This window comes from Tasmannia lanceolata, unplaced genomic scaffold (assembly GCF_043159265.1).
Source record: "Tasmannia lanceolata isolate RefF3 unplaced genomic scaffold, GAP_Taslan_0.1 ptg000008l, whole genome shotgun sequence".
NCBI lineage: Eukaryota > Viridiplantae > Streptophyta > Magnoliopsida > Canellales > Winteraceae > Tasmannia > Tasmannia lanceolata.
The window spans coordinates 58,282,110-58,296,546 of NW_027518685.1; the positions used below are offsets into that span (position 1 = coordinate 58,282,110).

Consider the following 14,437-nt stretch of genomic DNA (forward strand, 5'->3'; position numbering starts at 1 on the left):
ACAGGACTGAAAATGGAAATGTTATTGACACTCCTAAGATTAGGCCATTGCCAGCAGTGTCTTTTCACTCATTTTTCTTTGCTGTTGAGTTTCTTTACAGGCAAGAAAGGGCTGGAATGGTGATAAGCCTTAATTTCAGGAGTGTCAATACCATTTTCCCAGTGAAAAACATAACCATTTTCCCTATTACAAGCAAATGGAGCACACAGACAGTCATTTACAACCATCTTACATAGATGATTTGAGGGTATTTTAGCCATTTCAAAAAAATTTAACGGTCAAAAGAAATTTGAAATGTTTCAAAATCAAGAAACACGAACATGAACAGTGGCAAGACTTCTTTCATAGATGATTTACGGAGTATGAACAAACAACCCATCAGCATCAGCATCATCATCATTATCACAAACAGTAGTAATTTTGAAGATCAACACCATTACTAATTAGGAGATTACTCAAAAAACAAAGACTGGTTACCTAAGATAAAGAAATCAGCAGCATTGGATTACTCGTCTTCAATCCCTTTCAGAAATTTCAATACACGAAGCATTGTCGGACGATTTGCAGGATTATCAGACAAACAGACCACCGCAATCTGCACCATCTTTATCATCTTTTGCTTTGTAGTCGCGTTCATTATTACAGGATCAAGAACATCAATTGCCAGCCCCTTTTCAACCTTCCGAAACACCCAACCCACTAAATTCCCACCTTCGATCTCCTTAAAATCAGGCCCAGTTGGTTCTTTCCCGGTCACCAGTTCAAGTAGAATCACCCCAAAACTATACACATCGCCCCTCGTTGTAGATCTCCAGCTCTGCCCATATTCAGGTGGAATGTACCCAAAAGTCCCCGCAATGTCCGTACTAACATGAGTCTCACAAGCACTTATCAATCTCGCAAGCCCAAAATCAGCAACCTTAGGCTCAAAATCTGCATCTAATAATATGTTACTGGCCTTGATGTCCCTGTGAATTATATGGGGGATGAATCCATGGTGAAGAAATGCCAGTCCTCGAGCGGCCCCAATTGCGACCTTAAAGCGCTTGGGCCAGTCTAGAACTTCTAGAGCGCCAGACCTAGATCTTAACCAGAGATCCAAACTCCCATTTTCCATGTACTCATAAACGAGAAGTTTTTCTTCGCCAAAAGAGCAGTAACCGAGTAATGGGACAAGGTTTCGGTGCTTCACCTTCCCCAGGGTTTCCATCTCCGCGAGAAATTCTCGCTGTCCTTGTGTTTTTGCTTGGTTTAGCTTCTTGACGGCAACTGTTTTACCATCGGGTAGTGTGGCTTTATAGACAGTACCAAACCCTCCATCGCCTATGATGTTTGTCTTGCAAAAGTTGCTAGTCGCTTCGAGTATGTCGACCAAAGTTAGTTTTAGAAGAGGCTGCTCAAACATAGCTAAGTTGATGCTGAGGGGCTCTTTCGATCGACTGCTACTGAGAAAACATAGGTTGGGCTCAATTGAACTATTCAATTTGCACTCATCTTCGACCTCCATAGACGCATTTCTGCTACCACCACTGATTTTCCACTTCACAAGAGCATAAACCATGCTAAGAGCAACAAACAAACTGCAAACAATAATCACTACCAGTCCCCACACATTTAAAATCCATGGCCTTCTCCTTAAGACCTTCATTTCACAATCCAAACCCGAAGTCCCTCCACAAAGATCTTTGTTACCCAAAAGTGACATTTTTGTAAAATTGCGGCAAATTCCACTTCTGGGTATTGGCCCTCCCAACTCATTATTCGCCAAATCAAAATATAGCAGGTTGACAAGGCTACACAACCTCTCAGGGATCTGCCCAGTAAGCCTATTATCAGAAACATCAAAGTAGACTAGCTGTGTAAGATTGCCCAGCTCTGTGGGAATTTCTCCTGTAAACACATTTCCATGAAGATCCAAGTATGTCAAGTAGGACAGATTCCCCAAAGAACTCGGCAACTCACCAGTGAAGAAATTCATACTCAAGTTTACTGTCTCAATCCTCCACACCATGAAGTTCGAAAATAACTCGTTAATCAGACCAGAGAGCCTGTTCTTCTGAACATAAAGGCCAACCATATTCACCATACTAGAAAGAGAGGCTGGCAGCTCACCGATCAGCTCGTTTGAGCTCAAATCCAAGTGGGTAAGCCCATTCAAGTTCCCGAAACTAGATGGGATAGAACCCGAAAGTCTATTTCCAGTTAAATTCAGCTTAACCAGACTAGTTAAACTACCTAAACTCTCCGGGATTGTACCAGTGAGCTGGTTATTCCCAAGATACAAACCTTGGAGCTTGATGGATGATCCAAACTCGGGTGGGATTCCACCCGTAAGAGAATTATGCGATAAATCAAGAGTGGTTAAATTTGTAAGACGAGCGAGAGTTCTGGGAATCTTACCTGAGAGCTGATTGTTGCTAAACAGTAGATCAACCACCACAACACAGCTACCAATCGCATCAGGTATAGGCCCACTCAACTTATTGTAAGAAAGATCGAAAACACCATGGTGCTGAATGTAGCTTGAATCGGGAATATTTACTTGCCGAAAATACATAGTCTTAGAAGGAATTGATCCAGAGAGCTCATTATGAGACAGAACTAGGCACTGCAACTGCGCGAGATCACCTAAGCTTTTAGGAATCGATCCATTAAGGTGGTTATTTCCAAGATCCAATGTCGTTAGCCCAAGGCATTCGCTGAGCTCAGAGGGTATCACCCCTTCGAAAGAATTCGAATTCAGGGACAAAACAGAGAGAAGCTTGAGGTTCCCAATCTCTTTGGGGATTGTCCCTCGAAGCCGATTGTTACTAAGAACAAGTCTTTCTAAGGCTATCGCATTTCCAACTTCAACTGGGAGAGAACCTTCCAAACGATTATTCTCCGCCGAAAACTCGATCAGATTGGTCGAGTTCCATAGCGATACAGGTATAAAACCCGTGAAATTGTTCGAATCAAGATCAAGCACCATCAAAGGAAGCTCCTCGAAATAATCAGGTATCTTACCAGTGATCTGATTATTCGTCAAAACCAACTGTGTAAGATTTCTACAATTTACAAAAGTACTTTCCACATTACCCGAAAGGAAATTCCCATCAAGATCAACTTCCAAAAGCGATTTGGCATTACATAGCTCAGACGGGATCGACCCAGTTAACAAATTATTACTCAAACTAATGTGATTGAGGGACGAACAATTACCAATCTCCGGTGGTAATTCGCCGCTGAAACTGTTACTAGAGAGCAAAATTGAATCAATTTCCCGCCATTTTCCAATCCAAGACGGCAAAGAACCCGAAAGCTGGTTCTTTTCCGCAGAGAACAACAACATAGGAAGGTTAGACATTGATTTTGGCAAAGACCCAGATAGAGAATTGAAGGAAAGCATCAAAGTCTTAAGATTTCTACAGTTTCCAAGCTCCATTGGAATCGAACCATTGATCTCAGAGTAAACCAAGTTCAAAATAGTGAGGTTTTGAAGCTTTCCTATTGATTTGGGTAAAGAGCATTTGAGAGGATTATTGGAAAGGTCTAGCTTGGATAGAGATTGGAGCTTAGAAATTTCATCAGGTATAGGTCCTCTAATTAAACAATTAGGAGAGAAGAGATTTTGAAGTTTTGAAAGAAACCCAATTTCGCGGGGTAAAACGCCGGTAAATCGGTTGATTCCGAGATAAAGATCGGTTAGGTTTGTTAGCCGACCGAGTTCCGCCGGTAACTCGCCGGAAAACGAGTTATTTGAAACGTCGAGTAAAGTTAGACCTTCGAGTCCTAAAAAGAGAGTAGTAGGAAGAACACCTGACAAAAGGTTATTACCAAGATCAAGGATTTGGAGTTGAGAAAGTCGTCGGAGAGTCACCGGAATATTCCCGGTCAGAGCGTTGCCGGAGAGGTCTAGGGTTTTGAGTTGGGTCAAATTTTCTAGCTCCGGAGGGATTTTTCCGTTGAAGAAATTCGGACCGAGTTCAAGAATTTCTAACTGAGTTAACTCACCGAGTTGACTCGGGATCGGTCCTGAAAACATGTTGTTTCCTAAAGATAGGTGTTTTAGCCGCCGGAGGTTGGAAATGCTCGGTGGAAGGTCACCGGAGAGGAGGTTCCCGGTGAGGTCGAGAAGGATGAGGTTAGGGAGAGAGAAGAAGGAGGGAGAGAGAGTACCTTTGAGAGAGAGTGAAGAGAGAGTGATAGAGATAACTTGGTTGTCTTTGCAAAGTATACCTTCCCATTGGCAGTGAAAGATAGATGGGAGCCAAGAATGGAGAAGGGATGGATTTTGGAGGGTGTTTTTGAAAGAAATGAGTGATTCTCTATCTGGGTTTTGTTCTTCATTCATGCAAATGGTGAGGGGAATGGAGAAGAGGAGGAGAATAGAGAGAAGGAAGAGGCTTTTCTTTGTTATCTCCATTGTTAGTAACAGAGGGAGAAAAAAGAGAGTTTCTTCTCTGTTATCCCATTTTCGAGAGACAGAGGTGTTGCTGTTGTAGGGAGAATATAATAAAGAAAAAGAGAACTCAGAGTTGGTATTTTTTATTAGTTTCTTTGTTGGGAAGGGGGGAAAACGACTGACTGTAGACAGAAAAGGGTTAGTAATAAATTAGTTAAGAGGACCGGTGCAACACCTAAAGGTCGTTAATTAGAAATTTTCTCTATTAACTTATGGTCTGCTATTTAGAGACAATCTTGGGGGAGATAATATCTACACTCCCCTTGCCACGAGGCCATTTAGAAACTTTGACTCCACAGCATGCAAAATATAGCACCTTTGGTAGGTATTCGTATTTCCAAGTGCTTTGGTAGATATTTTCAGGTGTCTCCACCTACAAACTTAAAGTCTTGTTAGTTAGAGTGGTGCTTACTAGTACATATCCCAGTTGCGACTCAGTTCCAAGTCAATGGGCAATCGGATTCTCTTGGAAAGTTTATAGCCTTGCTATCTTGTACATTGTAAATTCACTGAGAATAGTAATAAATGCATCTATCTTCCTCTCCATTTTCTGCCTATTTGCTTCCTTTTGTATGTTGGTTAACTAGCTGCTCATCTGTATATGCTTTGTATGTTTTAAGGCTTATAATCTTACTTAGCAGACTTACCTTGTCTCAGGACAACTGCAAGTGCCATGCGAACTTCGTCATTAGATTGAAGGCCCGCTCGTGTGTGTCAGTTGGTATTAGAGCTCAATTTCTCATACCTAAGAAGCCATCAATCATGTTGGAGGATGGCAAAAGGTGGGCGTTGATCACAACCTAAACTAACCCAGAGTCGGGTTGGGATTCAAGAAGAGCCCGAGCCCGCTAAAGCATGATCTTGAGGACAACAAGATTTGGGACCCCGCCGGTCTAAAGTTTATTGTGTTTCTCAATCGAAGTGTGCCCAACAAGATTTGGGACCCCGGCGGAATACAATATTTTCTAAATTCGACCTTGAGGACAACGTTGATTCTAAGGGGGAAGGAATGTTATGTGCATAATAATTATGGTGTGGGTGTTAGTTGTGGGAATGTATTTTTAGAGTTATGAGTGTTAGTTATGGTGTATGTGTTAAGTAGTGGATGTTAGTTATTTGTGATGTGTCTTGTTAGTGCTCTCTTGCTTGTATTTATGTAGTAGTAATCTAATGAAAGGAAAAAAAAAGAAAGAGAAGATAATTTACGGCAAAGGAGACTTTGTTTTGGAGAGTCATGGTTCCTCTCGAATTGAGCCGCTAGGAGGTTCGGTTGCTTCGAATCAACCATTCCCCCCCTCTATTTCTCTTTTATTTTGTTTATTTCTGTTACGGCCGATTAGGCACGTAACACAAACCCTGCTGGTTCTCTCCATCGTCGTCTCCACCTCCATTGCCACCATCGTGGTGTGCAACCCAGGTACTCTCTCTCTCTCTCTCTCTCTCTCTCTCTCTCGTGCTTTCTTATCTCTCCTCTCTCCCATTTTTTTCTTTTTTTAGAGGATGAAATAATGGTTAGGGTTTGGCTTCTAGGTTAAGGTTTTCAGGGTTTTTTTCCGATTTTTAGGTTTTAGGCTTTCATTTTTTTACAAACCCAAAAGTTTCATTTCTCCCTCCCTCCCTTTATCTGTCATTGTAGGAATCCTATATTAGGTTTTTTTATTTTTTATAGGTTTAGCGGTGTTTTTTATTAAGGGTTTCGATTTTTGGCTTTTTTTTAGGGATTATGAAATTACTCTCCTTTTCATGGGTTTTGGATTGAAAAGTTGGGAAAAGATTCATTTTTTTTTTACTTTTTTATGGTTAAAGATTGTATTATTTACTGTTGTTTTGTTGGAGTTTCTGAAATTCCTTAGGTTTGTTTTGATTTTGGATTTTGGTGATGGGTTTTGGGTAATTTTGTTGGATGTTCTTTGATTGATGTTTGTATAGGGTTTTTGAATTTATTAAGGGCCCGTTTGAACACCTCATTCATTTGTATTTTGATTTGGATTTGAGTTTTGTATACAAAATACATCCATCATCTTCATGAACTTGTTTTAAAGAGGGAGGGAGGGAGGGATGACTCACTGCTGCCGGAGCAACGTGGAGGAGCATCGACGGTGAAGGAAGTTGCCACAAATATTGATTTCCAAATAATGTCTAGCAGAACAGATTTAAAAATGGGAATTTTTTGCATTGTTGTAGCTGATTTGGAAATTTTTAGGATCTTATCCAGTTCAAAATGTCAACTAAATCCAAATCTAAATCTTGTGGGTATCCAAACGTGGCCTAAAGATTTTTCTAATATTGGGATTTGGGTGATGGTGAGTTTGGGTATTAATATTTTCCTAGGTTTGTCTTCTATTTGTATGTGTAGGTTCTCTACATCCAAAGAAGGCTCTTGTTGTGCTTTTTTTCAGATTTTTCCTCATCCCATTATTTTACCCTTGATTGATTCTTGTATGCCTATAATTTGAGTGTTGTATGCCTCCTAATTTGAGTTTTTTATGCCTCCTAATATGATGTTCAAGTGGTTTATGTTGATTTCGGTGAAACTTAACACATATTTATGTATTTTCTGTTAGTTTCTATTAGCTTTCTGTCAGGTCTTTTGGTAAGGAAACGGTCATCTGACAGGCTTTCTGTCATGTTTCTTTTCCTTTCTTTTCCATTTTGCCACATCAGATTACTTCCCTTTCCTTTCCTTTCAAATCCCGACGAGTGAACAGAGCATTAGGTAGTTTGTAACATCGCTATCTTGTATATTGTATATATATATTCATTGAGAACAACAATAAATATCATTTGCTTTCCCCTCTACTGCTTGTGCCCATCCATGGTTTTAAATTTCGGACCGACATTTCGGATTTCGGTGAGGAACGAAACGAAATGGTACCGAAACAGAAATTCCTGAAATTTACCAAATTTTGTTCGAAATTTCAAAAATTTTGTCTATTTCGGTAATTTCGTCGAAACCTATAATAGAATAATTCTTTTTTATTGCATTAAAGAATCTCGAACGAAATTACCGAAATTTCGCCTGAAATTTCGTCCTAAAAAAACAGGATTTCAAGCGGCAATACCATTTCGGGATTTCGGCTGAAATTTCGGTTTCGGATAAGTCCGAAATTTTAGCCCAAACCGAAATTTAAAACCATGTGCCCATCTACTTTCTTGCATTTGTTTGCCAACTTAATCTTTCTTCTGTGTCTGCTTTAAGTTTAAATCTTACAATCCGTAACATGTGGTTTTAATATGTGTCCTTGATGGAGAGTTCACACCTTTTTGTAATCCTAACACCTAATAAGGAAAATGGTATCATTAGGAGACCAGGGCGGCCTGGCATCAAACTAAGTGGCTTCGGATTTTTGTCATCAGTTTGATTAAGGGAAGTGATAGATTCGCCCCTTTTCTTCCCTGGGCCAGCCCCTTCTAGTATGTTTATGTCTGCCCCATTAAATAACGAGGGAATGGCAGAAGGTAAAAATTGGGCGAGAATATAATTTTCCCGAGTTTGATTATCTAAGTAGGTTGTCAGTTGTTAAGTTTTTGTTAAGCAATTACAAAAGGGATAATATCTGGCCGAGACTCAAAATTCCCGCGCTATTTTTCTCACTTTCAGATTTAACTGAAAAGCTGACGAAAGTACTATCTGATATGACGGAAATAACCTCAACATTCGCCTGTGCTCTCCTTTGTCTTGAGGATATTTGCGTCATTTAAACTGACATATCTCTTTCAAAAGTTTAAAGTTTAAATTTCGGACAAACCTTTTATCGAGGCCAATTAAAGTGTTTGCCGTAAATGCCCTTAGAAACGACGAAAGACCTCTGGATAATGAGTTAAAGAGGTTTGATGAGCTTACTATATCTAAGCAAAAATAAAATTTCTGTCAGTATGAAGGTCTTTTTCGTCTTTTGAATTGAATGCAGTGAGGTGATGAGACGTTAGGGGAAAATGAAAGCGTGAAGAAAGGAAATGGAAAATGACAAAATAAAACATAATAAGTGATAGAGTGTTTGTTCTTTCAAAAGGGTACGAAGTAGAGAGATGCAGTGTTCGATAGAAAAAACAAAGAAGAAAGATAAACAAAGCTTTTATCCGAAAGATTTTGAGAGGAGAATCACGCAAACGTACTTGTGAGTTGTGACCGGAGACAGGTGAAATGTGAAAGCACCTGCCGTAGAATCTTATAAGTACTTTTTAAGAGAAGACACGCCACGTAAGAAATTCAAGAACGCCACCTCATTATCTGAGATTTTATATGGTGTGTGGGGAATGGTCCAGTATTTTTCAAAAGTACTGTACGGCCCACTCCATGAGATGATCCAAACTGTTAAATTTGTTGGCCCACGCTTGTAACCCAAAGATCATTTTCATATGATGATCCTAACCCTCAGATCCATAATGCTTTGTTTGGTTGCCGGGTTTTTTTTGTTCCTGGGAATTATGTGGGAGAGTAAGTTAAATTTTGGTCCCATCCCATGTTTGGTTGCCTTTTAGCACTAGGTTTATTTTAATCCCACTCTTGTAATGATTACTTGTGGGGTGAATTTTTTAATCCCACTTTTGTAATGATTGCCTTTTCATCCCATCCCAAGATAACCCCAGGAACAAAAATAAACTCAGGAACCAAAAATAAGCTTGAGAAGAATTTTTTTCTACCCAACAGTTCAAGCAACCAAACAAAGGTTTTTTTTTTTCCCACCATATCTCCCAGGGTATTTTTTTCTCCCACATAACCAAACATGGGATTTTTATTTTACCAGGATACTTCTAGGACTTTTTTTTTCCCACCTATCTCCCGGGGTATTTTTTTCTCCCACATAACTCCCGGGAACAAAAAAAACCCGGCAACCATACAGAGCATAAAGGTTTTCATAATGTGCAGTGAGGGTTACTTAGGATCATCCAATAGAAATGAACTTTGGGGCCCAACCTATTTTCATTGGGGCCAACAACAAATGAACGGTTTGGATCATCCTATGAAGTGGGTCGTATATATAGTACTTTTTCAAAATTATTGAACCCTATGGCCAACCAACCGTCTAAAATTTGAAAAATACAGGACCGCACACACCACATGAAATCTCTTGCAGAGATGTGTGCGCACAAAGTCTAGTAATAATTTTTAAAAGGCACAATGCGCCTATTACTTAGGATGATCCAAGCCATTCATTTGTTGGGCCATAACGCCACAACCTAAATAGGCTGTTTGACCGTAGATTATCTCCATGATTTTGACACTCCGATTTAATAGGTTTCCATAATATACAGTCCTTCTATCAATCCTTCCATTGATTGGATGGTTAGGATCATCTTATAGAAATGATCCACGGGTGAGAAGTTTCCATAAGGCCTACTAATAGATTTGCAATTTCCAATGAAAATAAGAAAAAAAAATTTAGTTCCCAAAAAATTCCATAACAACTGAGCTAACCAGTGGAAAATATATTTTTCCTTAGGTCCACCATATTCAACGGGTAAACCTCTTCTTAAAGAGATACTTGGGGACTTAGCATTTCCTAATGCCTTGTTTGACTGCCATATGTGGGAAGATTAGCACAGTTTCAAACGTTGCTGATCTTCCCGACATCTACCAAAAGCATGTTTGGTTACCCAAACTCTCTTTGACAACCAGACAACTTCCAGACATCATTATTAGCTTTTTTTACTAACGTGGCGCCTACATGGAGACAATGTTTCCCCTTCTAATCTTGTTCCCATCTTTCTCCATTTTGGTGGAATTTGGGGAGAAGATTAGCAGAAGATTCTTGTCTTATTATCTCTCTCTCTCTCTCTCTCTCCAACCCTTTATTTTGGTAATGACACCCCTACATTTTCTACTAATCTTCTCATGGATTAACGCGCAACCAAACACTACTTACCACTCTTCCTCTAATCTTCTCCCCATCTTACATGCTTGTCTACTTCCCTTTGACTTCTTCTCCTAATCTCCCAGCTAACTTCAAGCAACCAAACAGAGCATAGATGGACACGATTCACAACAATCTCCATTAAGATCCTACCAATCAACTGTCAGAAAAAATAAAATTAATTCACAATCCACATTCAATGGCTTAAAGTACACGGGATACTTAGTTTGGCCTCACTGCATGGGAAGTGACATATTCACCCTTTTTCTTCTCCAGGGCACCCCCTCCAGTGTATTTATAATTGCTCTTTTTAAACTAAAGAGGGTAGCCCAAGGAAGAAAAAGCGGCGGATATGTCATTTCCCCATAATCAATCATAAACAAGTTTTGGGACCCACATGAGGACATAAAAGATCTTGCCACATTATTGATCTCTGTTTTTTTGGTAGGTAAGCTGGGGTTGGCACATCCGTACCATTTCATTAATAAACAAAGAATTTTCAATCTTTCATAATCCAACAGTAAGATAAAAAAACATAGTACTTAAAACCAACCGTTTAGCTTTTCTTGATCAAACCCTAAAACGAGGTTCTGCGGAGCTAGGGGTGTCAATGGATAGAGAGGGTCCGATTGATCGGAATGTTAATTGCAAGATTTGGGCACATAATCTGAATCTATCTGTCAATTTGATCCATACCCTATGAACCGAAATTAATTTGGATTGTAACCCGAACGAGGCCTCAAAATCCGATGGAGTGTCCTCTATCCGAATGGAGAGCACCAATATATGAAAATACCATTTATTTTTATGTTCATTGGTGTCTATTCATAAGAGATATTTTCATAATACTTGAAAACCTACTCAAAACTTTAAACATCTTCTCACTTATTGTGGACCCCGATCCGAGATAGAGGTGAGGGAACTGGTCCCTAACACCCTTTGGATCATCCACGTGTGAAGGAGAGCTCTACCAAGGAACTCTCAAAAGGGATGCCACCCTCATAGCATAGCACGAGTGGCGATATAAAAAGAAAAAGATATGTCTTGATCCGGAGCCAAGGCTCGAAACCGAGACATACCTAAAATAAACTCAGAGTCACCATCCATGGATATGCCATGGAACCCTAAAATCAAATCCTTTGTGCAATGGATAACCAGAAATATATATGGGTTCGTGCCTGATTAAGAATGGGGAAGGTCTGAAGAGCACCCCCAATTCGTCCGAGTGCAAGCACTTGGTCTCTTATGCCATTTTCATTAACTCCACAGAAGTTTGGGTAAAAATCATGTGAAATGGGAACAATCCTCAGGAGTCGTCTACTGAGCATGCATTTCCTGAGAATACAAATAATAAATACACATAAAATAAAATGAAAGATGTGTCACCTAAGCATAGCTAGGATATGAGTGACATGCCTAATAGGTGTCTAAGTTCTGATGTGCAAACACATGCAAGCTACAGCTAAAGGTATAGGATCAGTACAAGAAAGTAAGAAAACACATCAAAACAACAAATCCTAAGACTTTAAATGATTAGCCGGAGTCTTTAGATGGTTTGGTATTCATCCAAAGAAGCCTACGTATCCCCGCCTCCGCAAGAATCAGAGCCACGTAGTTCTTCTCACCTATTCTAAACTATGATGCCTAAGACACCTAGACCTCTATCCTAGACTCGATCTAAAAGACCGGACTAGTTATTAAAGTTTCTTGTACAATTATTTAAATTTCAGTGAACTGTGGATTTTAGGACAACCTATATGCCCTAACTAAATGCAGATTAGCCCTAAGCTAATGCATGTGGTTCCTACAACCTTGTGTAACTAGGCTGTGTTTTCTAAGGAAAACAAAGGGTGGACTAACATATCCTACTCTAGTCATCACTCGGCGATGTGGATCGCCGACTGACAGGACGAAGGCGCTCCTATAACTCTAGGACAGACCCCTAACTCTAAAACAAGCACACAACAAGCAAACAAACAAAACAACCTATCAAAAGAAACTCCTAACTCTAAAATTCTTTATCTAGGAGAAACTCCTAACTCTAAAGGAAGATCTTTTGAAAAACAAGGTTTTAAAGGTTGCTTATTCAAAAAGATTTAAAATGCTATTTACAAAAGTTTGGCTGGACTTGGGATATAAATCCCAAGCTGCACTACGTACCTCGTCGAAGAGGATCAAGCCAACGTAGTTCGAAACTAACTCTCCTAATACGCTACAAAACTCATTTTCAAATGTTTTTGATATTTTTAAAGTTTTCAAATGTTTTTGAGTTTTATATGTTTTAACATGTTGTTGAATTTTAAAGATGTTTTAGATGTTTTTCTGAATTTTTAACTGTTTTCACCCTTTTGGTCAAAGACCTAAGGGAATACACAAATCAACACCCTAGGGCCCAACCTTAGGGCGAATAGGGGAAACCCCTAAACCTGGCAAACTAATGCCAAGGATAAGGAAATAAAAGAACATAAAGAGGCAAAGCTCTAATGAGACTGTGCTAGTCTCCAAAGAAGAGAAAAGACGTCAAAACTAAGGAGAAACTCCCTCTAAAAAAACATTACCAAAAGCGAAGGTAAATGAGTCAAAGACTCTCGAATAATACTCCTAAAAGGACAAATGAGTAAATGACTCTCTAATAACACTATCTAAAGGATGAGTGAGTCAATGACTCTCTAATAAAAACTAAAATAAAAAACACTAAAGAAGACAAATGAGCCAAAGGCTCTCTAATACTACAACTTAAAAGAGGAATGAGTCAAGGACTCTCTAAAAGGAGTTGCTCTAATATAAGGCTAGGTAAGCCTTCTAAAAAATGGAAACCCTCTAAATGAGACAAGGCTTGTCTCCAAATAGGGGTTCCACAAATGAGGCAAGGTATGCCTCCTAAGGGTACACTATCTGTCAAAATCAAGGTAACCTCCCTGAGGGTAGGCTCTAAATGAGGCTTGACTCCAAAGGAGCACGGCCTAATGAGACATAGCATGTCTCCTAATAGAGGGTACAAATTGGGATACAACTTAAGAAGGGTTCTATTAACGAGACAAGACCCGCCTCCTACAGGTAAGCTTTCTAATATGACCAAGGCTTGCCTCCGAGGGAGGAGCGCCTTAAGAGACAAAGCACGTCTTCCTAAAATGGTAGGCTCCAGCTAGCGTTATCATTGCCCATGGCAATGAAGGAAGGGTTCCAATGTCTAAAAAAAAAAAAACAGGCTATGTGTGGACCCCGATCCCGAGGACGGTGGGCGAGGGACACGAGATCTCATGTCGGCCCTCTAAGATCTCCACAATGTGAAGGAGAGCTCTACCAAGGAACTCTCGAAATGATGCCACTCACAGCATGGGTGGCGATATAAATGAGATACCTCTCGATTCAAGGACCAGTCCGGAACCAAGATGTACCTATAACAAAGAAGAGTCACCATCCAAGGAAGTAGGCCCTGGATCTCATGAAATACTCTGTTGCAACGGATAACCAGAGATACAAAAGTCCGTGCCTGATGACAAATGGGGAAGGTATTAAGCGCCCCCAATTCGCCCAAGTGCAAGCACCTGGTCTCTTATGCCATTTTAAATTAATTTTGAAGAGTTTTGGGCTAAAATCATGTGAAATGGGAACGAGTATCCCCGAGAAAACGTCTATCTAAGCATGCATGACCCGGGGATGGGCAAAAGAAAATAAACATCCAAATCCTAACTCACCGCATCTACTCCTAACCCATTACATCTAGGAAAGCAATAACATCCGCATGCACAGCTACAGCTAAGCAAGTAATAGCAGATATGATAAGCAGAAAAGCAGTAAATATCTACAGATAAGCATGTGAAACTAATCGCACAAGGAATAAGCAAGCTGAAAGTAAACACACAAGGAATCAAAGATAAACACACGATAAACTAAAAGATGCGAGGAAAGAAAGGAATCAGAATATAGACGGTATGCGCAAACCCAAAATGCCAGGGAAAAGAAAATGGGACATACGATAGACTCAGGGAGCGATTCTAAAGGAATCGAGCTCAGTGATCCTGATCCGCTAAAAATCGGACAAGTCTCGCGATCGTTATAGCCTATCGTTGGGCTCAGCGAGGACAATCCCTGTAAAGGGGCCACGCTACGTCGTCGCCCATCCCAAAACCCGATA

The 14,437-nt window shown here is 40.0% G+C and overlaps 1 protein-coding gene across 1 annotated transcript; it reads right to left on the minus strand.

Moving 5' to 3' along the window:
* Positions 1-321: 321 nt before the first annotated feature.
* LOC143885393 (uncharacterized) lies at positions 322-4,539 on the minus strand. Its single transcript, XM_077389548.1, has one exon. It carries the CDS (start codon positions 4,403-4,405, stop codon positions 506-508), a length of 3,900 nt encoding a protein of 1,299 aa, XP_077245663.1. The 5' UTR covers positions 4,406-4,539; the 3' UTR covers positions 322-505.
* Positions 4,540-14,437: the final 9,898 nt, after the last annotated feature.